Source organism: Podarcis tiliguerta (assembly GCF_965153285.1).
Source record: "Podarcis tiliguerta genome assembly, chromosome: 6".
Lineage (NCBI taxonomy): Eukaryota > Metazoa > Chordata > Lepidosauria > Squamata > Lacertidae > Podarcis > Podarcis tiliguerta.
The window spans coordinates 27536136-27561927 of NC_139539.1; the positions used below are offsets into that span (position 1 = coordinate 27536136).

At 46.9% G+C, this 25792-nt stretch overlaps 1 protein-coding gene across 3 annotated transcripts in view; it reads left to right on the plus strand.

The window, feature by feature from the left end:
• Positions 1-25792, plus strand: part of DLGAP4 (DLG associated protein 4) — a 330445-nt gene that overhangs the window by 209442 nt on the left and 95211 nt on the right. For all 3 annotated transcript variants that reach the window (XM_083446808.1, XM_083446798.1, XM_083446809.1), the window contains one exon: positions 13344-14393. In XM_083446808.1, the coding sequence (XP_083302934.1) occupies positions 13440-14393 (954 nt within the window). In that variant the 5' untranslated portion in view covers positions 13344-13439. The remainder of the gene's footprint in view (positions 1-13343; positions 14394-25792) is intronic.

The window sequence follows — 25792 nt, forward strand, 5'->3', positions numbered from 1 at the left end:
TTCAACAGTTTTCTTCTTCATCAGGGGAGAAATTGGCACCCAGTACGATTGAAATTAAACACACACAAAGCCCTTTTATCAGAAATAACCAGTGTGTGACTTAAACCTTCGCTCACAAACCTTGATGAATTTGCAAGCTGTAGGGATCATGGATTTGAGAAAATTAATTTTATGCTTTTCATCCTCCCAATTTTTTTTTAAAAAAGAAAATGGAAGAAAATGATTTTTCTCCTTTGTGCCTCTCTGGAATGCATCATAGATTGCAAAACGGAATTGAAATGTAATGAAAACAACATAATCTGTCTCGGGGGGGGGTCTGCTTTGTGAAAAGCGTGCTTCCCCTTCTGCCCTACTGGGGTGGCTGCCAAAAGGGTAGGGAAAGGACAAGGAGAAGACAGCCAAGACTTCCAGACTCCATCCCATTAAGCAAGAGGCTAGATGGTCTTGACTATCTGAATGCAAACAGTCCCCAAGTACTTAATTCAAGTAGTTGCCCCACTGCATCAGTCACTGCACATCAACAGCCACCTGCCGACATGCCCCAAATACTGGGATCCAGTGGCGTAGCGTGGGGGGTGCAGGGGGGGCCGGCCGCACCGGGCGCAACATCTGGGGGGGCGCACTCGCACTCGCAGCTCTCTGCCCCCTGCTAAAATCCACGGGTTAGGGGGCGCAAATTACTTGCCTTGCCCCGGGTGCTGACAACCCACGCTACGCCACTGCTGGGATCTAGAAATATTTCAGGATTTATGATCCAAGTGTGTGGAGTCAATGTTTAATTTCTAAAGTAAAAGATGACAGCTTATTTGGAAGAATAGCCATGCCCCTTTTTATGATACCTTTTAATACTTCTAAACCACCACTGTCACTGAGCTCTGTTACTAGAAACCTGGCACCCCTGATTTCTAGAGGAGTGACATGCCTGTGTCTGTATTTATGTGTATAGACACACACATATACATACACAGAGATACATGCACATGTGGGATCTGCGATGTATCCCCCTCACCTCCAAATAGTAATTCAAGCCTGCCTTGCTCTCCTCCAGGAAACTCCATTCCATTTCCTCTTCCCCATATTTATTTTCCAATAGTCAACATTGCAGGGCTGCCAGGCATGGTCAGTCATCACTAGACTGTTCGGATGAGGGAGTTTGCCCTCTTTGGTTTTGTTTTTAAAATATGTTTCGTACTTCTCTAGGGCATGCATGGAGAACCATGGGAGTTTTAGCTCAGCAGCATTCGGAGGGTCAAAGGTTCCCCAATTCCGATTGAGGGTTCTCTCAAGCATGATGATACCTCCCTCTTGTTTCTGAGTGACCCTGTTTTTGGTTCAAATCCTAATAGCACAGTTTATAAAAGGCCATGGATTGCTTAATTAGTGGAAGGCCTAGGAGAAGGGGAATGTTTTTGCCTAGCACCTAGAGTTATGTAACAAGGCACCAGGTGAACTTCCCTGAGGAGAGCATTCCATAAGTGGGGAGCCACTGCAGAAAAGGCCCTTTCTTGTGTTGCCACCCTCTGGATGTCTCCTGAAGGAAGCACATGAAGAAGGGCCTCAGATGGTGATCACAGAGTCTGGGTTGGTTCATAAAGGGAAAGGCTTGTTAACAGTACGTTTCCGAGAACAATTCAAAGTGTTGGTTCTGACCTTTAAAGCCCTAGACGGCCTCGGCCCAGCATACCTGAAGGAGCGTCTCCACCCCCATTGTTCTGCCCAGACACTGAGGTTCAGTGCCAAGGGCCTTCTGGCGGTTTCCTTGCTGCGAGAAGCTAAGTTACGGGCAACCAGGCAGAGGGCCTTCTCGGTAGTGGCACCCGCCCCGTGGAACGCCCTCCCACCAGACGTCAAAGAGAAAAACAACTACCAGACTTTTAGAAGACATCTGAAGGCAGCCCTGTTTAGGGAAGCCTCCCAGAGTGGCTGGGGAAACCCAGCCAGTTGGGCGGGGTATAAATAATAAATTAATATTATTAATATATTATTATAGTTCTGAGAGTTATTAGGAGACAAACCCCCCACCCCATTCCCTTCACAGAGCTACAGTTTCCAGAGTGGTTTAACAGTCAATCCGAGGCCTTAGATATGGTTAATGAATGTGCTGTGGAGCCTGCCATAGATAGTGTAATGACTAATACATTAAAAGCTGTATTTCTCTTCTGGCTTAAAAGGATGGGTTCCTGGTGGCATAACTTTAGGAAGCCCCACACATAACCTGCATTCATGCGAACAATTTCATTTCCTGATGGATCCACCACTGGAAATGTCCTTATTTCATTGCCAGTCAAAGATCCGGCAGCAATTTCGAGCAGCATCCTAGAGAAAACATCTTTCAAATGACAGAAAGTCATTTGAAAGAGTACTTATTGAATTGATCCCTGTTTCAAATGCAGCATCTTCTGTAATCCTTTATTAGCAGCTAGGGGATATACAGTGGTACCTCGGGTTACATACGCTTCAGGTTACATACGCTTCAGGTTACAGACTCCGCTAACCTAGAAATAGTGCTTCAGGTTAAGAACTTTGCTTCAGGATGAGAACAGAAATTGTGCTCTGGCGGCACGGCGGCAGCAGGAGGCCCCATTAGCTAAAGTGGTGCTTCAGGTTAAGAACAGTTTCAGGTTAAGTACAGACCTCTGGAATGAATGAAGTACTTAACCTGAGGTACCACTGTATGTGATAAGCACACATGTATTGTTGGGTGATTGAACCAAAGAATGGAGAAACAAAACTAAATTGCCACAAAGCTTCAGACGTTTACAGACGTTGTGTTTAATACTGAAACAGGACAAGGAGGAGATCCCACCTGCCCACAAACTGCATAAAACATACAAGTACCTTTTTGGCGCAAGGTTTAGTGAATCTGGAGGTGGTGGTGTTCTGTAACAAAGAGATGAGATTTGCTTGCAAAGATTAGAATAGATTTTGGTAGAGTTATTTTTAGCCTTGGAGTGTTCCAAAACACTTACACCCCACCCAAGAGCCAAAATGAAAGGTGATGTAAGCCCATCTTTGCTCCCCAGTGGCAAGACTCCTTCTTCACACTCATTGTGTGAGGGTGTTGGAGAAGCCAAAACATGCATGCTGGGAAACCAGGAGAAAGTGAAAATTGAATGGGAGAGAGTATTTTAGCTCACAGCTTAACACTTTCCTGTAGGCTACTTCTCTTGATATGCTCCTGTTGCCTGGGTCATCGGTATACCAGTGAAGGCAATTTTAACTTGTTTCGCTGTCCTTCACCCTCTGTGACAAAGGGACTGCACAGGATCCAGAGGTGATGTGCAAAAGTGTGTGCAGACAATGTGCTAGGTCTGTCTCAGCTCAAGTTAAAACGTTCTGCAGAAACCAATAGGAAATATTTTCCTTGGCTGTACCACTACAAGCTGTAGAAGTGGGAAACTGCATGTCTCAAGCCAACAACAACAACAGAGTACAGGTCCACCTTCCTGCACAAAGAAAAATCATGAGAATACTTATCTTTGATGGGGTAGTTTTCTACATACTCTGACTACTGGCCATGTTGGCTAGGGCTGATGGGATATGTAGTCCAATAACACCTGGAGAGCAACATATTAGCCACCACCGACCTGCTGCCTGAAGTGGTGCAGTCCAACAAAGTTTCACCACTTAGCATATAAATAGGCCCAGAGATTAGAAACTAGTCAGTAAACATTGAATGGCTGAAGACAGGTGTAGGTGCTCATGCAGACCAACGGCTAACACTGGTTTTACTTGATTGTGGTAAGCCAGGAGCAGTGAAGGGAAACATCTTTGATTCAGTTCCCTTTTAAGGCAAATCCACCTGATTGGCACTTTACAAAACAATGTGCAAACTAAAACACAACCGTCCTTAGGAATCCCCACTTCTTGAATTTTGCAATGCAGTTCTCCAACCAAGTATTATGTACAAAAATGCATATAATAGGGGAAAGTGTGCATAAAAATACATGTTAGTGAAAACAACATACAAAAAAGGAAATATTAAAGGATTTCGCTTTGCAGAAATAGGCACGTTGGGCAAAATTGCATACAAAAATGTACATATAAGCACAAATCTGTACAAAAGTGCTGATGAGTTTTCACGATGACTGTTTTTTTAAAAAAAAATCACAAACTGATGTGGAAATATGGAGAATTAGTAAATATTGGGAGAATGAGAAACCGAGGAAATAAAACTGACAGACTTGCCCGTCAGTAGCCAGGAGTAGCTAAGCAGTGGCCTTGCCTGGACTATTTCAGATTAATCAGTAGTCCTCCAATATGTTCTTGGACTCCAATTCCCATCAGCCCCAGTTTGCATGATCAATGGCCAAGTATGATGGGTGTTGTAGCCCAATAACACCTAGAACCACCCCATGTTAAGCATTCTTGCACTTATTGCTATTATATCAATGAAGAAAATAAAGGTTTTTCTGAATGACCTCTTCTCTGAAATTGGAAAGCTGTTCTTGTGAATTATAAATGACTTTCCCAGTGAAATGTGGAAAGACATACAAGAGCATTAAATAAAAACCCACAATTTCCCAGATTATTAAATGCTTTAACTGGGCATTTATCCTCTGTTTTGTTTTTGGTTTTTTTGCCATTCTCAATCAATTACCGTATTTTTCGCCCTATAGGACGCACTTTTCCCCCTCCAAAAATGAAGGGGAAATGTGTGTGCGTCCTATGGGGCGAATGCAGGCTTTCGCGGAAGCCTGGAGAGTGAGAGGCGTCGGTGCGCACCGACACCTCTTGCTCTCCAGGCTCCAGGAAGCTATCCGCAATCCTTGCGCACCTGGGGGGAGTTCCCCTGGGCGCGCAAGGCTTGCGGGCGGCAGCCTGCAGCGCGGAACACGGGGCGCCCTTCGGAGGACGCCCCGTGCTTCACGCAAGTGCCAGCAAGCCTCGCGCACCGGGGGAGAACTCCCCCCCGGCGCGCAAGGCTTGCGGGCGGCAGCCTGCAGCGCGGAACACGGGGCGCCCTTCGGAGGACGCCCCGTGCTTCGCGCAAGTGCCAGCAAGCCTCGCGCACCGGGGGAGAATTCCCCCCCGGCGCGCAAGGCTTGCGGGCGGCAGCCTGCAGCGCGGAACACGGGGCGCCCTTCGGAGGACGCCCCGTGCTTCGCGCAAGTGCCGGCAAGCCTCGCGCACCGGGGGAGAACTCCCCCCGGCGCGCAAGGCTTGCGGGCGGCAGCCTGCAGCGCGGAACACGGGGCGCCCTTCGGAGGACGCCCCGTGCTTCGCGCAAGTGCCGGCAAGCCTCGCGCACCGGGGGAGAACTCCCCCCCGGCGCGCAAGGCTTGCGGGCGGCAGCCTGCAGCGCGGAACACGGGGCGCCCTTCGGAGGACGCCCCGTGCTTCGCGCAAGTGCCGGCAAGCCTCGCGCACCGGGGGAGAACTCCCCCCCGGCGCGCAAGGCTTGCGGGCGGCAGCCTGCAGCGCGGAACACGGGGCGCCCTTCGGAGGACGCCCCGTGCTTCGCGCAAGTGCCAGCAAGCCTCGCGCACCGGGGGAGAACTCCCCCCCGGCGCGCAAGGCTTGCGGCGGCAGCCTGCAGCGCGGAACACGGGGCGCGCTTCGGAGGACGCCCCGTGCTTTGCGCAAGTGCCAGCAAGCCTCGCGCACCGGGGGAGAACTCCCCCCCCGGCGCGCAAGGCTTGCGGGCGGCAGCCTGCAGCGCGGAACACGGGGCGCCCTTCGGAGGACGCCCCGTGCTTCGCGCAAGTGCCGGCAAGCCTCGCGCACCGGGGGAGAACTCCCCCCCGGCGCGCAAGGCTTGCGGGCGGCAGCCTGCAGCGCGGAACACGGGGCGCCCTTCGGAGGACGCCCCGTGCTTCGCGCAAGTGCCGGCAAGCCTCGCGCACCGGGGGAGAACTCCCCCCCGGCGCGCAAGGCTTGCGGGCGGCAGCCTGCAGCGCGGAACACGGGGCGCCCTTCGGAGGACGCCCCGTGCTTCGCGCAAGTGCCAGCAAGCCTCGCGCACCGGGGGAGAACTCCCCCCCGGCGCGCAAGGCTTGCGGCGGCAGCCTGCAGCGCGGAACACGGGGCGCCCTTCGGAGGACGCCCCGTGCTTCGCGCAAGTGCCGGCAAGCCTCGCGCACCGGGGGAGAACTCCCCCCCGGCGCGCAAGGCTTGCGGGCGGCAGCCTGCAGCCCGGCGCATGGGGCGCCTTGCAGCAGAGCGCCCTGGCGCCAGGCAGACATCGGCCAGCCCCACAAGGTCGGGGGACAGCGGGGAGGCGCAGCGCCGCCATCCCACTGTTCCCCGACCTGGTTTTGGGGGGGAAATAAAGGGAAAATTTTTTTTCCTTTATTTCCCCCCCAAAAAAGTAGGTGCGTCCTATGGGACGGAGCGTCCTATGGGACGAAAAATACGGTACTTAGAACAGAAATTGTGTTATGCAAAAAGTCCTGGGTTAATCTGTGCCTTCTCCATTTTAAAACAAACAACAACCTTAAGTATCCAGATTGGAAAAGATAATCTGCCAAAGATCTCAAGGTCCTAACCCTTCACCCCCACCCTGGGAATGTTATAAAACACTGTCATTTGCAAGTGATGCTATACCGCTTAAGAAAGAAAAAACTGAAGGGCTTTTGGACATGTATGCTCAAATAAACCTAAGAGGCTTGTAATTGCTAGCCAGAACTTTGACTGCAGTAGTGTAGCACTCAAGAGCTGAAAGGGGGCTGTGAAAAGGAAGATATGGAACCTGAATTTGCCAAGTCATAAGAAACTCCATCCAGCATTGGGGAACCTCCAGCCCATGGGCCAAATGTAGCCCACCAGCATTGGGCCTGTGAGACCATTCCCCCCAAACCATGCCCACCTACCCCAGGTTCAATTCCCCAGCATCTCCAGGTATAGCAGAGAGGGGGCCCTGTTTGAAATGCCCAACCCTATAATCTAGGGAGAGTTGCAGTCACTTCATGTAGACAATAGTGAGCTAGATGGACCAATGATATGACTCAGTATAAGGCAGCTTCCTGTGTAAGCAGCAATAAATGAGTTAATTGCTGCTGTGCCAAGGCACTTTTTTATTTTCAAACTATAAAAGGACAAGAACAGGAAGATACAGCTCATTTTGCACGCAGAGAACAGCTTCTTATGTTACAGAGAGGCTATGAGAACTACTCCTCCCCTTGTGCGCATCTTTGTAGTGTCTGAGATATTCCCTGCCCCTGCACATTTCACCACATTGGGCAGGGAGAGGCAGGGGGTGTGTGAGGTCCAATTTGGACATACATTAAGAAAAAGCAAGGCAAAACACAAGTTGTTTGAGCTTCTGTCCTACGTTGAAGCAGGGTGTCTGCTAGCACCTTTTTCACTGCTGCAGAATTGAGGCTGCCATGCGTTGATGCACATTTGTTGCTTCCCGAAACAGCGGAAGAATATGCAGCGCAGCGCTCCCCAAAGTACTGTAATATCCTGCTACATAAGACAAGCTCGTACGCTGGCCATCTCAATGATCCGTCCAGCTCAGCATTCTGTCTACCCACACAGACCACATTAGGTGGCTGATGTCTCAAGGAAGTTTGCAAGCAGTGCAATGGAGCAGTGTTGACCCCCTGTTGCTAACGCTCAGCATCTAGCAGTCAGAAGTAATGGCTCTGAAAATGGATGATTTCACTAATAGATTTGCCCTCCATGTAGTTATCAAAGCCAGTAGTCCAACTATTTCACACCCAGGTTTCAACTGTAAGCCTGCAGCATGGAAACTACTTCAATATTTCACTTTTACTATCTATGTCCGTATTTCCTCTTTTTAATAATCCCTCTCTTCTTCCCTCCCCATTCTTAATTTTCAAAAGCTTTTTTTAATAGAAAACAGCACAGCACTCCTCAGGACAGGATATATTCTATTGTGGGATATTATCTGCCAGTTGAACACTAAAGATTTACACTTTTAAAACTGAAAGCAAAAGTTATTTATGCTAGTTGGGAAACAACATGACCAGTAACAATTCCAGAACTGCGCTGCTGTTGCTCTCTACAAAGACTTAATTTTGTGTGCATTTGTGTGTGTGTGTGTAATACCGCCTATCCTCCAAGGAGCTCAAGGGAGTATTCATAGTTCTCTCGTTCTCCAGTGTATCCTCACAACAACCCAGTGAGGTACTGAGAAATAGTGATTGGCCCAAGGTCACCCAGTGAACTTTATGTGTGTACAGTGGTACCTCTGGTTGCGAACGGGATCCGTTCTGGAGCCCCGTTCTCAACATGAGCAGAACGCAGCCCACGTCTGCGCACACACTGGTTGCGATTAGCCACTTCTTCGTATGCGTGTGACATCATTTTGCGCGTCTGCACATGTCCCAGTGGCAAAACTCGGAAGTAACCCTTTCCGGTACTTCCGGGTCACTGCGGGACGTATCCTGAAAGAATGTAACATGAAGCGGACGTAACAAGAGGTATGACTGTATGGGGATTTGAACCCTAGCCTCCTGGGTCTTTTAAGATGCCATCATTGTACCCTCTGATTCTGATCTTAAGGATGGCCTGTTACACATCACCAAAAGAGAGGAAATGAGCCACCAAAAAAGAGTCTGCAGATCTACGTAACATTTTCATATGCCGGTTAATACATATATAGAAAGATGCAAATTTGTAATTAATTACTGTACTTCAGTCGGCAGTGCAATACATTGTGGAGAAGACTGTAACCAAGTGACCTCTGTGCCCGCTCCCAGGTTAAGTATTGGAGGACTCTCTTGCTTTCCCTTCCAATGGTTCTTTTATCTTTAAACTGGATCTGGACTGGACAGCCCTGGAAACCAAGCATGCCTTCAAGCAGAGGACTGTCCTCTGTAAATCAGGACACATGGCCACCTTGCTGGTGCTCAGGCTTTGAGTGTCATCACTTGTGTGGCTGTAACAAGACCACCCACCCAACAGGGAAGTATCAACACAGAAGGCTGGGGCAGGGGAGAACAGGAAGCCCAGCACAGCCCAGCGAGGACCGAGGTACTCAGTGAGGATGGCTAATTGTTGGGGAAGTGAGGGAGGTAGGAATGGCATGGCTGGAATCCGGCAGCAGCACTTCCAGCACTGCAACGTTTTCTTGCTGGTCCTACTTGCTCCCGATAAAAGGAAAACAACAAGCCCCAAGCCCTCTATTTCAAAGCTTACAGCCTGACATTTCTGTTGCATTCCTGACGCAGCAGCTCTTGAGTACTGGACTTGGCTGCTTAAGACTGTGTACTTCACCTCATGCTGATCAAAGTTTCTGCTTCTGTTTATTATAGATTTCTGGTGTGTGTGTGTACATGTTTTCCCCCGCCCTCTCCATCGCCCTTTCCTCAAGTGTGTGTGTGTGATTCATGGCTTTGGGGAAGCTCAATTCAGAGGCAGCTGCTGCTTCTCAGTGGGGCTCCTGTTTCCACCCAGCCATGCGGCTCAGTTTGACAGGCACCCACAGATCTCAAGCCTTTGGCCAAGGTCAAGTCACCTACTGAGCCAAGGACTCAAGAATAGACAAGATGCCAGCTAAAGATCCCCCAATCTGCAGCATACTACTGGCTCTCTGCCAGCTCTGTCTCATTAGCCCCACTTTAATGGCTGCTTGCTTAGTTTGCAGAGTTCTTTGCCTGCTCCGTGAGGAAAACACTTGGTCGATTTTGGAAGCATGATATGGCTGAAAGGAGAGAAATAGGCGAAGTGCTTTTCCTATGAGTTTTGCCTTCCCACCCCAAAACATCCCCCCAACAGAGAGCTGGACTGCTTGACAGTCTAGCTGAACTATACTTTTGCAAAGAGGAAAACATTAGCCAAGTGCCCTATATTATTATTATTATTATTATTATTATTATTATTATTATTATTATTATATTTAATTTTCACCTTTTACATGTATAAAATGTCATAAAAACAGCTAGAAATAGTCGGTACAAAAAAGAACTGAAGCTAAATTTAGAAACCAATGCACAATGAACGTCTAAGGCAGAGACCTTTCCATCTAGCAGAAAGTCTTTCCAAAACAAAAATGGCTTGAGTTGTTTCTGGAAAATACAGAGAATGTGTAGCTATTGTAACTCAACATATAGGCCTATTTATGTGTAAACTAACGCATAAACGCGTAAAGGTACCCCTGCCCGTATGGGCCAGTCTTGACAGACTCTAGGGTTGTGCGCCCATCTCACTCAAGAGGCCAGGGGCCAGCGCTGTCCGAAGACACTTCCGGGTCACGTGGCCAGCGTGACATTGCTGCTCTGGCGAGCCAGAGCCGCACACGGAAACGCCGTTTACCTTCCCGCTAGTAAGCGGTCCCTATTTATCTACTTGCACCCGGGAGTGCTTTCAAACTGCTAGGTTGGCAGGCGCTGGGACCGAACAACGGGAGCGCACCCCGCCACGGGGATTCGAACCGCCGACCTTTCGATCGGCAAGCCCTAGGCGCTGAGGCTTTTACCCCCCGGGCCACCCGCGTCCCTAACGCTTATAATAATTAACCCCTATTGAGATTTCCCCAGATTAATCCCAGGTGATGTGGGGGGTGGGGAGAGAGAGACAGAGCCACAGCAGCAGTCCCTGTCTCCAACTGGGAATCCCACTACCATTAACTTGAAGGTCTGTCTAGAGCAAGAATGACCAATATGATGGTTTCCAGGTGTCACTGGACTACAGCTCCCATTATCCCTGTTGATTGGTCATGCTGGCTGGGACTGATGGGAGTTGTAGTCCAACAACATTGAGACAGCAGCCTAGTATAGAGCCTCTTCGCGTACAGCTTCACATGCATAGACTTTATGGAGAACTTCAAATGTATGTATGTATGTCAGGGCAGGGGTGTAGCATGGGGGGCTTCTGGGGCTATTGCCCTGAGTGCATTGGGAGGGGGCACGCTGCTCATGCTGCCCTCCCTGCTGATCAGATCAGATCCCAGCCTCGCAAAGCGGTTTGGGGAGGGCGGCATGAGAAGGCTGGGATCCAGGGCCCATGGCTGTTGTGTTCTTCTCATGCACCCTCACCGAGCTGCTTTGGGAGGAGTGTTTCCATGGCATGGCTCAAATCTTTCAAATGACAGCTCTTAAAAGGAATAGCGCTGATCTACCACCTGAAATAGTGACCACCTCCAGTTGCAAGCCTTAGACGGGGTTACAAGTTGTGTGGACCTGATGTCTAGAACCAGGCAAATGTTTTGTAAGCTATGCTATGCTTATAAAACATCACAGGCCATCACAAGCGAAAGCCTAGTCCCCATGAGCGATGACCTGGCCTGACAGCAGCCAAAAGATTCCATCAGCAAAGCAGAATGAGGCATCTTGTCACTCTTTTCAGGTGAGGAGGGGTCGCTAAAGAAGGCAAGCAGTGAATCTGGTCACAATCTGCTTGGACGTTCTTCTACCCAGCAAGCTCCACGGAAAGGAACACAATGCTTTTGCACATCTGTTATTTCTCCTAATGAGGCTTGTTGAGGAAAGGAACATCCTGGTTAATTGTGCCTTCTATCAGGTAGTGGGAGGGATGGAATGGCTTTCGATACTGTGTGAAGAATAGGCTTTCCACCTGTGGCATGTAGAGGAGTGCATAAAGCATATGCCTTATCCTACATCGCGACATTAAAACTTGAGATCCTGTAAGCCAGCCAAGCCTGACCAGATGGCCCATCAATATCATTTCCCACTTCTAATGATGGTGGCCCAAATACCTAGCAATTCTAAAGAAAGCAGGCATGAAAATGCAATAATGCACCTGCCTACCCCAGCTATTTCTGCAAGGATGAAAGCATCTCTTTGCTCTGGGGTAGGAGCTAATTGCTTGCAGCAATCAGGAAGGAAGATTTGATGGCTATTATCTTAGCATGAATAGCTGCAAATGCTCTTACTAATGTGGGATTGTGTGCAGAGGACTCTGTGTTCCTCCTCTCCCATATACATATTTATGGGCAGATCCATATGGATGTTCCAGAGCACAGAAGCATGACTGATGCTCCTGAATTGTCCTTGACCTTTCTGCTTGTCCAATTAGCTTTGCTGAGGGGGTGGGGGGAGACGGAATCATGGCCCATTGCTATGCTGCCCCAAGTGCCTACACCCTTCGAGTCGCTTGCCTCTTCTCTCGGCGACTTCCTCATTCACGGCCTTATCATTGCCATCGCAGGGAGCTGGAGAGTGCCTCGCAGCTGCTTGCTTCTAAACTCTGGAGTGCCTAATGCACAATAGCATGATGAGGAATGGAAAAGGAGCCAAGCCAAAGCCCTTGGCAAGCCGGGATTTGTAAGGGAGGAAAAGAATAAAAGAATAACGTTGCCTTTCATATATTTCCTCAAGCACTTATCAAGTCATAGCTCTTTCATGCTCCAGTAGTTCCGACTGTGATATGAGGCTAGATCCATCCTCATAAAACTCATAGGCAACATTATCAGGAACAAATTCATAAGGGAAGGGAAGAAAGTTACTTGATCCCTTTATACATGTTTTTCTTACAGTTTGATTCTGGGATCTAAGCTTGTTTAGTCCCATTGATTTCAGTTAGATTAAATAAGCTTAAATCTAAGTGCTTCTGGTTTAATTGGGTATGAATCAGGCTACTGAAATCCTTCTTGCACCTCTAACCCAAACTGGCTCTTAATATTGATCACCCAGGTTTCCTTTAAAGAATGATTAATCTATGGGTTTTCCAGGTGATTCTAGAGCTCTCTCCCATTTATAAAGTTGGGGGTAAAGTGACTGAATGAAGAGTGCATAGATTTTTCACTCATTTGGATCTATGACTTCATATGCCCTCAAGCAAGCGGCAAGATATTTTGAAATTCCCAGCTAATTAGAATGAGTTGGTGCTAGATGAGAACAACTGGAAACATATTTCATGGGAGTCAGCTTAATAGGCTGGGAGATCTACAGATTCATCTATGAAACCGAGCAGATTTTCTTCTCAGATTGTGAGGGGAGGGGAATAGTCAAAAGAGAGCAATTTAAACCTATTCTGCTTTGACTGTCCCAGTTTATATGTATCCTGGATACCATAATGTCCATTTGATCTGCCAGTGGTGTTTATGTTTACAACTGGGACCTGGTAAACAATGCTGCAACATGAAGTACACCTTCTTCAGGATCCCAGCCATTCTGCCCCCCTCCAGCCATGGTTTCCTGCCTGACACCCCCTCAAACAGCCAATAGGTATTCTATAGGCACTGAGCATGCTCAGTGTTGTTGTTTTAAGTTCTCCCCCCACCTTATCCTTTTTCTGTTTATTTATTTTTAACTTCTGCAAAGCTTGGGGTTCCTCTCAAGCCTACAGGTGCCTGTCTCTTGTACGCTGGTGCACGTTTTGGCTGCATAAACAAGAACACTTCTGCCTAAAGATTGGAAAGAAAGCATGTTCTATCCGTTACAACCTGTCTGTTTGTCTTTCTTTGACTCTAGGGCAATCTCCCAAAGGAGAGAGCGTGACCAAGGAACAGAGTTGAACTATCCACAACACCATCCTCCAGAAGCAATGCTCTAGGAAACCTTTGCACCATGAAGGGGTTAGGAGATAACAGAAGCCGCCATCTCTCTGATAACCTGGACTCCCCTCAAGACTCTCTTTATGCCACCCAAGACAGGAATCCCTATCTCCTCAGCCCCACAGACTCCTACACAATGGACCCTCGATTCCCCACGCCCAACTCTCTCCACAGCGATTGCCTCCTTCCACTCAACAACCAGATTTCCAACAGCAGCACATTTCCACGGATCCATTACAACTCTCACTTTGAAGTGCCCGATGAGAATCCCTTTCCAAGCCATGCCCAAGCCACCAAGATCAACAGGCTCCCTGCCAACCTCCTGGACCAGTTTGAGAAGCAGCTGCCTGTCCACAGAGATGGCTTCAGCACCCTCCAGTTCCAGAGAACCTCTGATGCCAAACACCGGAGCGAGAGCCCCGGGAGGATCCGGCACTTGGTTCACTCGGTCCAAAAGCTTTTTGCCAAGTCCCAATCCCTGGAAGGTGCGTCCAAAGGGAGCATGAATGGCAAGAAAGGCACTGAGGACTCAAAGCAGAACCGCAGGAGCAAAAGTAAGGACCGGGCAAAAACCACCGAGACGAAACGCAGGACCAGATCCAACATATCGGGCTGGTGGAGCTCAGATGACAATCTAGACAGCGACACCTGCAACTATCGCAACCCTATGGGCCTCATGACCCTAGGCAGACAGCCTGATCACAGCCAGCCTAGGTACTTCATGCATGCTTACAACACCATCAGCGAACATATGCTGAAATCCTCCAAGAGCAATAATGACCTCAAGGTCACCCCCTGTGCCAACATCCCCATCAGCAGCGAGTCCAACTACATCAAGAGAGGCTCCTGGTCCACGCTCACACTCAGCCATGCACGGGAAATGTGCCAAAAGGCTTCCGCTACCATCGATAGAGCTTTGCTGAAATCCAAGTCCTGCCATCAAGATTTAGCCTATCAGTACTTGCAGGTGGGTGCTGTGCTCATTGCATGAATGTTTCATAAAGGGCACTCTGATTCACTGTGGCCAGCGGTCTTGTTTGCAGGGAAGTAGCAGGGTTGCAGCAAAATAAATAATTCATTCTGTGTTCCCATCCATTCAAGCCATCCTACCCAATTTTTGCATGGTCACAAATAGAGCTTGATGGGGATTTTACAATGGAGGCTTTCCTATTCAGGTTAGACTCGTGAAGAAATATTCTAGTCTGAACTCCCCAGTTATGACAAAAGTAATAACTCAGGGTCCCTTCAGACTGTCAGTATCTTGCAAGACAGATTCAAGTGCATACTAGAAACTTAGATTTGCACATTTAAAGTGTGCACCATAAAGGACTACACTAGGTGGATAACTATTTAGGTAATGTAGAGATATGCCTGGACAAGATCTAAACAGCTTGCTCTCCTTAGGTGGGGAAAAGCATCCCATTAAGACTTTTGCTCACCACTTATAAAGCCCACTATCAGCTATTCTCCCTTACATAAGGGACTCCACTAAACTCATCCAATCATTTTGACCATTTTAGCATTCTTACAGTCAGAGTCACTGAAGGGTTAGATGCAATCCTGTGAACTCATTTGGACGAACACCGTAAGAGTATAAAATACAGAAGTTTAAAATCAAGCAAGGGACCATGTTAACCTTGGCTGCTCTCAGACATTTCACTGATTAGAAAGGGGCAAGTTTTCTAAGGGGCAGGTACGTAGGAACTGTGCTTGATCTGAAGAAGAAAAGGTTCTGTGTCTTTACCCTATCAAATTTGTGTCCTCTTAAGGGAGGCCTATTTCTCAGTCTAAGAGACAATGAACCTGTGGCAACTGGAAATAACTCCCTAGAACATCTCCATTAACTTTGTCTGTCAGTGTGATTTTATTGGAGTGTTTCAGTGTCTGAAACTGTGTTAAATAACAAGATAGAAGTAGATGACAGGGAGAAAACATTTAACAAGCCTCTGAAGCCTTTTTCTACCAAAGATATTAGAGCAGTTATTTGTACCTATGGAATCCCTTAAGGACCTTTGACACGAGGCACACAAAGTTTCTTATCAAGCTACATGCATGTTACTTGACATTTTTTTCCTCCCAATTCCAATGAAAATTTATTTATTAAAAATCAAAAGGCCATGATTCATGATGAGAGTGTCCTCACTCGCATACACATACAGTGTTACCTCAGGTTACATACGCTTCAGGTTACATATGCATCAGGTAACAGACTCCGCTAACCCAGAAGTAGTGCTTCAGGTTAAGAACTTTGCTTCAGGATGGGAAAAGAAATTGTGCTGCAGCGGCGCGGCGGCAGCAGGAGGCCCCATTAGCTAAAGTGGTGCTTCAGGTTAAGTACAGTTTCAGGTTAAGTACGGACCTCCGGAATGAATTAAGTACTTAACCTGAGGTATCACTGTAGTTGGAAATGTTTTTGTTTTTTTTTTACTTATCAGGGATCAGTTGTGGGAAAGGAATAAAAGGAATCATCTTTATGAACACAAAAGCATTATTTGAATAAAGTACTAGGTGGCATAAGATACACACCTATAGAGTTCGGGCAACTCCCCGTTTCCGAGGGGCTTGCTTTCCAGGTCAAAGCATGTTTTGGCAAAGCACTCATAAGCCCACCCAACACCATCACACCCTGCCCCCATTACACCCATTCCGCCCCCGTTCTTCCCTCTTCTGGATACAAAAGGATCTGTGCAGCAGTGGTCATGCATCAAGTGGACTCTCCTAAAATGGTTGCCATCTGTAATACAAAAATGTTGACTGAATGTTGTCCTTGAGACCTAAAAGCACATTATTGACAGTATAATGTAAAAAGCTGCCCTGGACATAAGTTAACCCAGCTTTTGTTCCTAAATGGTTGAGTTGAGTTCCGCCTCCTGCGGTTCTTGCAAATAAAAATTAGGGAGAGAATTTACTCAATTGAAGACCTACTTAGAAAAGTACCATCATTTGTATTTTCTATTCCATTTGTGTCAAAACATTACAATTATAGGCAAGCGCAGAAAACTCCCAACTGATTGACATTAAATGAAGGATATAAGCAGGATATCAAAGCTGCTTAAAAATGATTCAACAGAAGCCCTGTGAACCTCCTCACTCTGCCCTGCTACTGACATCAATTGGCATCCTTGAAGTGTGAAATAAGTTCCTTATTCCTCAATGGCCCTTGTTTCCTTTCCTGTGAGACGTGCTTGAATAACATACCGTAATTGGATCTTGCATATGAGTATGTCTTGGAAGAAAGGGCTTCTGATCCCAATGCATTGATGTTAAATTGGATAATTCCGGGTGTGATTCCAGTTTCTGCAGATCCTGAGTCCCCTCTCCGCACCCAAAAAGCCCCCACTATACTTTGTTATGTTATATTGGGCATCAGTATAAAGCAGCTCAAGATCCAGTCTCATTCTCCAACACAGTTAAGTCATACAAGACACAAAGCTAAGTGCAATTAACAGTCACTGTTTAAATGACAGCAGAGCATGGGTAAGGAGAGGAGAGGTTTAACTCGTTCTCTCCATTTTCCAAACCTACCATTGCTTTTCAAGGGAAACTCACAAATCACACTAGTGGAGTCTTCTGAATTGCATATAGCAGCTTCAGAGTGGAATTTTTTGTTAGGATTGTGCCAGGGAGGGAAAGAGTTAAGCTTCCTCTCCTCATCCCCCACAATCCAGAGGCAGCTCAGGCTTTCCCTCTGCTGCTATTTACATAACAAAGTCCATGTTCCTCTTAATTGCATTGAAGCAATACATATGATGTATAGTTAGGAAATTAATGGTGGCACTGTGGGTTAAACCACAGAGCCTAGGACTTGCCGATCAGAAGGTTGGCAGCTCAAATCCCCATGACGGGGTGAGCTCCCGTTGTCCGGTCCCTGCTCCTGCCAACCTAGCAGCTCGAAAGCACGTCAAAGTGCAAGTAGATAAATAGGTACCACTCTGGTGGGAAGGTAAACAGCATTTCTGTGTGCTGCTCTGGTTCACCAGAAGCGGCTTAGTCATGCTGGCCACATGACCCGGAAGCTGTACGCCGGCTCCCTTGGCCAATAAAGCGAGATGAGTGCTGCAACCCCAGAGTCGGTCACGACTGGACCTGATGGTCAGGGGTCCCTTTACCTTTACCTTTACTTAGCCCGACAATCCCTGTTTCATACAGTATAGGAGAGTTTCATGCATCCCTAAACCCCAAACAGCATCTGCTTCAATACAGGCAGACATAGAGGCAGCTATGGATGTTGCCTCTATTTATTGCTGTGATGGTTGCTGCTGCTGTTTGCAATGGAAATCGGATCTGCCATAAGATACAGTAACTTCAATTCACCACTGCACAACGGGTCTCCCTAAAATACGCCCCCCCCAAAAAAAAAAAAATCAGTGGCTTTTTTTAGTTTGATGTGAGTTTGACACACTGTTAAGGTATTGGGTGGAAGTATTTGTGATAAGGCAGAGGGTGGCAGGTGGTGTTATTCTGCCTTCCCCAAGCCACAAGAAGTGCAAAGAAGCCTTTGCAGAATTGGTTTCCTTTAAAAGAGACTCCGGGCATGTTTACAGTGGTGCCCCGCAAGACGAATGCCTCGCAAGACGGAAAACCCGCTAGACGAAAGGGTTTTCCGTTTTGGAGGTGCTTCGCAGGACGAATTTCTCTATGGGCTTGCTTCATAGAATCATAGAATCATAGAGTTGGAAGAGACCACAAGGGTCATCGAGTCCAACCCCCTGCCAAGCAGGAAACACCATCAGAGCACTCCTGACATATGGTTGTCAAGCCTCTGCTTAAAGACCTCCAAAGAAGGAGACTCCACCACACTCCTTGGCAGCAAATTCCACTGTCGAACAGCTCTTACTGTCAGGAAGTTCTTCCTAATGTTTAGGTGGAATCTTCTTTCTTGTAGTTTGGATCCATTGCTCCGTGTCCGCTTCTCTGGAGCAGCAGAAAACAACCTTTCTCCCTCCTCTATGTGACATCCTTTGATATATTTGAACATGGCTATCATATCACCCCTTAACCTCCTCTTCTCCAGGCTAAACATGCCCAGCTCCCTTAGCCGTTCCTCATAAGGCATCGTTTCCAGGCCTTTGACCATTTTGGTTGCCCTCCTCTGGACACGTTCCAGTTTGTCAATGTCCTTCTTGAACTGTGGTGCCCAGAACTGGACACAGTACTCCAGGTGAGGTCTGACCAGAGCAGAATACAGTGGCACTATAACTTCCCTTGATCTAGACGCTATACTCCTATTGATGCAGCCCAGAATTGCATTGGCTTTTTTAGCTGCCGCGTCACACTGTTGACTCATGTCAAGTTTGTGGTCAACCAAGACTCCTAGATCCTTTTCACATGTACTGTTCTCAAGCCAGGTGTCACCCATCTTGTATTTGTGCCTCTCATTTTTTTTGCACAAGTGCAATACTTTACATTTCTCCCTGTTAAAATTCATCTTGTTTGTTTTGGCCCAGTTCTCTAATCTGTCAAGGTCGTTTTGAAGTGTGATCCTGTCCTCTGGGGTGTTAGCCACCTCTCCCAGTTTGGTGTCATCTGCAAATTTGATCAGGATGCCCTTGAGTCCATCATCCAAGTCGTTGATAAAGATGTTGAATAAGACCGGGCCCAAGACAGAACCCTGTGGCACCCCACTAGTCACTCTTCTCCAGGATGAAGAGGAACCATTGATGAGCACCCTTTGCGTCCGGTCAGTCAGCCAGTTACAAATCCACTGAGTGGTAGCATAGTCAAGACCGCATTTTACCAGCTTCTTTACAAGAATATCATGGGGCACCTTGTCAAATGCCTTGCTGAAATCAAGGTAGACTACATCCACTGCGTTCCCTTCATCTACCAGGCTTGTAATTCTGTCAAAAAATGAGATCAGGTTAGTCTGACATGACTTATTTTTCAGAAATCCATGCTGACTATTGGTGATCACAGCATTCCTTTCTAGGTGCTCACAGATTGTTTGCTTAATGATCTGCTCCAGAATCTTCCCTGGTATTGATGTCAGACTGACTGGGCGGTAATTATTTGGGTCCTCTCTTTTCCCCTTTTTGAAAATAGGGACAACATTTGCCCTCCTCCAGTCTGCCGGGACTTCACCTGTTCTCCAGGAATTCTCAAAGATGATTGCCAGTGGTTCTGAGATCACATCTGCCAGTTCTTTTAATACTCTTGGATGCAGTTCATCTGGCCCTGGAGACTTGAATACATCTAAACTAGCCAAGTATTCTTGTACTATCTCCTTAGTTATTCTGGGCTGTGTTTTCTCTGCTGAATCATTTGCTCCAAATTCTTCAGGTCGGGCATTGTTTTCTTTATCGGAGAAGACTGAGGCAAAGAAGGCATTGAGGAGTTCAGCCCTTTCTGTGTCCCCTGTTTGCATTTCACCATCTTCTCCTCTGAGTGACCCCACTGTTTCTTTGTTCTTCCTTTTGCTACGAACATACCCATAAAAGCCTTTTTTGTTGTTTTTAACCTCTCTAGCAAGCCTGAGTTCATTCTGTGCTTTAGCTTTTCTGACTTTGTGTCTACAAGTGCTGGCTATTTGTTTGAATTCCTCTTTGGTGGTTTCCCCCCTTTTCCATTTTTTGTACACATCCTTTTTTAATCTTAACTCAGTTAAAAGTTCTTTAGATAGCCACCCTGGCTTCTTTAGGCACCTTCCATGTTTCCGTCTCATTGGTATTGCCTGAAGTTGTGCTTTTACTATCTCCCCCTTAACAAACTCCCAGCCATCACAAACTCCCTTTCCTTTTAGTATTACTGTCCATGGGATCTCACCCAGCACTTCCCTAAGTTTTATGAAGTCGGCTTTCTTAAAGTCAAGAACTTGAGTCCTAGTATGCTTGGCTGCTCCTTTCCGCTGTATAGTAAACTTCAGAAGAGCATGATCACTTGCGCCTAATGATCCTTCCACTTCTACCCCATTAACCAGGTCATCGACATTGGTTAGGACCAGATCTAAAATGGCTGTTCCTCTTGTTGCTTCTCCCACTTTCTGGACAATAAAGTTGTCTGCAAGGCCAGTGAGGAATCTCTTTGACCTTATGCTCTTGGCTGAGTTTGACATCCAACAAATATCTGGGTAATTGAAGTCCCCCATTACTACTATCTCCCTTCCTTTTGCATGCTTGGCCATCTGTTCCATGAAGGCATCATCTATGTCCTCTGTTTGGCTTGGGGATCTATAGTAAACTCCCACAATGAGGTCACTGTTATTCTTCTCTCCCTTAATTTTGACCCAGATGCTCTCACTTTGGCTTTGAGGTTCTAAATCTTGGATCTCTTCACAGGTATACACATCCCTGACATATAACGCCACTCCTCCTCCTTTCTTGTCTGGTCTGTTTCAAAAATGTCTTGCGATTCCTGGGGGTTTTTTTTCCGCTCCCCACCCCCTTTTTCTAAGGCACTAAGCTGCTAATAGCCTTTTAGCAGCTAATCCGCTAATCCCTTAAGCCTTTAATAGCCGCTAATAGCCGCTAAACCGCTAATAGCGCTAATCCGCTAATGGGCTTGCTTCGCAAGACGAAAAAACCGCTAGACGAAGAGACTCACGGAACGGATTCTTTTCGTCTTGCGAGGCACCACTGTATAACAATTTGTGAACCACCTTACATGTGCGTTAAGAAGCTGTTTTAGGGCACAAGATCCCAGGTGTCTGGAGCCAAGGATCTGGGCATCAAGAGGTCTACCCTCCTTATTCCCTGATGTACAAGATCAGTGGCTTGCAAGCAGAGGGAGTCTACTGCTGGCCTGATCTCTGCTGTTCTCCAGCACCACCACTGAAGATGGCCAGAGAGTATACTGCAGTTTCATTTGAGCAGGAGCTCATGACCAGAGGAGCTAATAGGATACCATTGGCTTGTTTGGGCCTGCCTCCTTAGTCTTGGCTGCTTATAGTAGCTTTGCTACTATTACTAGGCTTCAAAGTACTATGAGCTGTAAGTACACAAGCCTAAATTCACACACACACACACACACACACACACACACACACACCCCTTCACTGCAAATATATTCTTTTTTCCAAGACACTTATCTAAAGCTTTTGTCCTTTAAGAAAAACCTTTGAATTCCAATCATCCGAGCAGATCCTTGATTACAGTGAATTGGCCTATTCGTATGAATGATTCTTCTCAACCCATCTTGCTCCAGGGAGATGTTATTGCTTACAAACATAACTTGATCATTACCATATATTTCCCAAGCCCTCCAGCTTTGTTGCCTCACCAGGTTTTGTGATTTTTGCACTTTGCTGAACTCTTCCAGACGTTTGACACATAAGAATCTTAGCTTTTGTACTGAGAGGCACATTTCTATCTTCCATGGGTTTATCTTTGGGTTAGTCAGCACAATCCTTTAAAATATGACTGAGCTATCATTTTCCTTTGCATTGCCCTTATGGGAATCCTTCATAGCACGATAAGCAGTCCCCGTGGAATGGATTGTGGGTGGGGTAATGTCTTGCTGGGGTACATTATCCATTTCGGAGACATGAAAATAAGAATGCACATCCTTTATATTGGGAGGGGATGTGTGCACAGCCTTCAGAAAATTAGGCAGGTTTTTAAAAAATGGAATAATTTAATGTGATTCCTCCACCTATAATCTAAATTGGCACAGTCCCAGGAATACTGTACCATGTTATTACCATGTGGTTTTTGAGGGGCATTTGTTTTATGCAGAGCTGCATTTTTATAGAACCCATATAGAAAGTCACATCTAGCAAATCTAGATGGTAAAGCTGATAAAGCCTTGAAACAATAGTGATGAGAAGACTATTATTAGTAGTAGTATTAGTATTATTAATCACATCCCATGAAATTACCTCAAAGCGATTAATGATTTTAAAAGCCCCAGATTCAACTAACCCATCGTGCTAGCAGAAGCCAACACTAGAGCTCGCACTACTGCAATGGGTCCCCCCCCCCCATGTCCCCTGTTCCTCCCCCAAATTCTCTTTGAAAGGTCAAGTGATCCCACCACCCCACAGAACAATGCACAGGCAGAGAAGAGGAAGAATCATTCTGTCTGGAAAGCATAACAGAAGCATCAGAAGAGTGCAGGATTGAACTCCTCCCATTAAGAATTAAAATGACTTAAGAAGATAAGAGCCCTGAAGGATCAGACCCAATGCCTATCTAGTCCAGCATCCTCTTTCCAGTAGTGCTCCAAGGGAAGGCTACTAGCAGGAGAAGCATGCAACGTCTGTAATTTACTATTGTTCCCCAGTAACTGGTAATTCACAGCACAGTTGTCTACGTTTCTATGCGGAGATAAGCTCCCTTGAGTCCAGAAGGATTTCCTCCCAGGGAACTGAAGCTTCTAAGCCTGGACATCCTCCAAGTTTGGATACTGTGGGATAAAATGGGCACAGAGAAAGGTCATGCCCTCTGTTGACTAATCATCTCTACCAAGGACATGCACAAAAACAAAGTAGGCGCATTGACTTTGTGTCTGTTCTTACATTTTATGTTGCTTTTAAATTTGTTTCCAGTGCCGCACACACCACTCTAGAAGCTGGGGAAACAGTGCAATGACTGAAATGACCTAACCTTGCCTCACAAGAGACTTCTGTGCCCTGAGCAGTCAGCTGGAAACCACTAGACAGGAGCGCAGTGCCACAGTTGTGCATTTCAGGGTTATTGATTAAAACTAGAAATGGATATGATGAGGAGCATTGCTGAGATCAAGGCTTAGAACTCGGCCTCCCCATTCCAGAGGTCAATGGGGTTTTAAGTTTTGCAAACATAATAGGTTCAAAACTATGCACCGGGTCTTGCAAGCTTATTGCAGCGGTATGAAAAATTCAAGATAAAAATATCCAAATCTCTACTTGCCCCCTATTTGCCTTGGGTGGATAAGCTTCTTCTACCTTTCCCCGTGCAGTCATATAGAATAGAAACTTTCAAAGCGGAAGCTGTGTGTGTGTGTTTTAAGTATATTTGCAGCTGGGAAAATAATCATGGAACAATGGTCTCTGTGGGAAATGTGGGATTTGCTTCAATTCAATATAGAAAAAGAGAACTGAGGATTTATGAAAATCTTCATTTGACTATTTCTAGGCTTAGCTTGAAGTGCTAGGTTTCAAAGAGCTGTGCAGAAACTGCCATTGGATGTGAACTGGACTGGGAGAAGGTGGCAGCACGTGGGCAGGGAGGAGAAAGGGACCAACACTCCACAGGAAGAGGAAAGACTCAGTGTCCTTTGGCTGCACACCTGTTCATAAAATTATTCAAGGAAGGATTATGGCTCAGTGGTAGAGCATTCACTTTGCATGCAGAAATTCCCAGGATCCATCCCTGGCATTCCAAGTGGGACTGGGAGAGAATGCTGAAGATCTGTTACTGGACTAGATGGCCCACTGGTCTGTTGTTCCTAAGTACAGAGAAGAGGTTTAATTGAAGCATTTATTCAACTTTTAAACAGCCCTTCATTCAATCATCTAGGGCAATTTCCAAAATACTGGTGGAGGCTGGTCTCTTATTAGAGCAAATGGGGCGCTTGCCTGCCTTCTTATGTGCCTCTGATCCAGGCACTGGCTGCCAGCTTCCCCATCCTTAGTCTCAGCAAGGAGGAGGATGGGAGCAAGGACTAGTATGAATTGGCTCTGTCTCTCATTGGCTCTGGCGCCACCTACTGTTGCCTTCCACCCTACCAATCCCCCTGAGCACCAAGTGCCACTGTAAAATACTATTTAAAACACTGCCAATAAAAACCATTTAAACGGTTTTAATAAAATCATTCTTGAGTTTCAAACCACTTTAGTATCAACAAGTACCTACAGTGACGCCTTCCAGACTCTCTCATGGCTGCCTAAGCAGTCCTTTCGATGGCTGTGGTTGTGCTTGTTTCTGGCTCTGGCTCCACCTAGTGTTGGCCTCCTGCCTTACACTGCATCAGTTCCAATGGGTACCAGCCACCACTGGTGGCTTTTGCGGGGAGGCTATAGACTGGTGGACCATCCCAGGATGCATAACAACAGCCTGTCTATCCAGCAGCTCTTTATCATGGCTGAGGGAAAGCGACACACAGACCCAGCTCACAAGCATTTTGTGTGCTAGGTTAGTGAGGGATGTGGGAAATAAGTCAAAAGCCCAGAAGCTTTATTGCAACCAGAGGTGTCAGGTGCTATTACTTTGTCAAACAAGCACAAAATATTTCATACAAGAACTGCAACGAGCAGACAACGGGTTTTCACTGTGGGGTTTGGGTGATGCAGAAGTGCTGGTTGATTAGCAAGTGTCCACATCTCTCTGTGTCCTCTGGGGACAAGACAGCAGTGACAGGGACTGGCAAAAATCTGTGAGCTCTCAAGCCAATGAGAACTCCCAGCCAGCACTTGTTTTATTTATGAACTCTCCAAGGCTTGATATTAAACAGAAGTGAGATGTTATCAAAACACTGTTTTATCTCATTCGGAGCCTCTAACCGTACAGGTACCATGGGCAGAAGGAGGGAGGTGTTAGACCGCCTGTCTCTTCTGCCCGGTAACTGAATCTGCAGGGAGATTCCCACAAAGTGATCCAGGCAGCCTCTTTCAGCCTGGCATGATCCCCTTAGAAGGCTTATAACTGGGCGAGATGAGTCCCTTTTCCTTATGACTCTCTTCCATGGTCAGACTGCCAATCTAAAAAAGAAATGATCACATTTAGAGTGTAGGGTAGGCTTCTGCATGGATGCTGCATTGGTCACATAAGGAGTAGAAACAGCATTGTGTTTTCCAGATGTTTTGGACCAGAACTCCCAGCAGCCCCCGTCAGCAAGGGAACTGTAGTCCAAACCATCTGGAGGACACTGGACTGAGGAAGGTTGGAGCGGAATCTTTCCTCCAACATCTACCAGTAAAAACACAGCAGGATTGGGCCACCTGTCAGCTGCTGAGAGGCCACACCCTCCAACATCCCAGTGAGGCAAATTAGAACATGACCTTTATGGAGGCCATGCCTCTCTCATGCAGGCCATACCCCCTTTCACCCAGGCCACGCCCCTTCCCTCGGCTCCCTCATTCCTTTGAGGGTGGCAGTATCAGCACCTGTTCCATTTGCTATGACTTCCAAATGGCTGATTTGTGGCCTGTTTGAAAAAAAGAATGAATCTGAAACTGGGCATCATCCAGAATTGGCTGGAAAGTAACATCGGGGCTCAAGGCATTAGCAATAAAGATGGCCCCTCGGCAATGCACCTGCATGGTAACAACAGATCTCTTACATTCTCCATGGCTGCCATCTTGTCTCTTGTTTCAACTCTTGATTTTGCCCAGGCCACAGTTATAATGCTCTGCGGAGCCATCTTGTGAAATGGGCCAGCCAGAGAGCTGTCTGTCAGATTCTTTTCATTCCTTCCCTTGCCTTCACTTCTTTCATGGAGGCAGCCATTTCC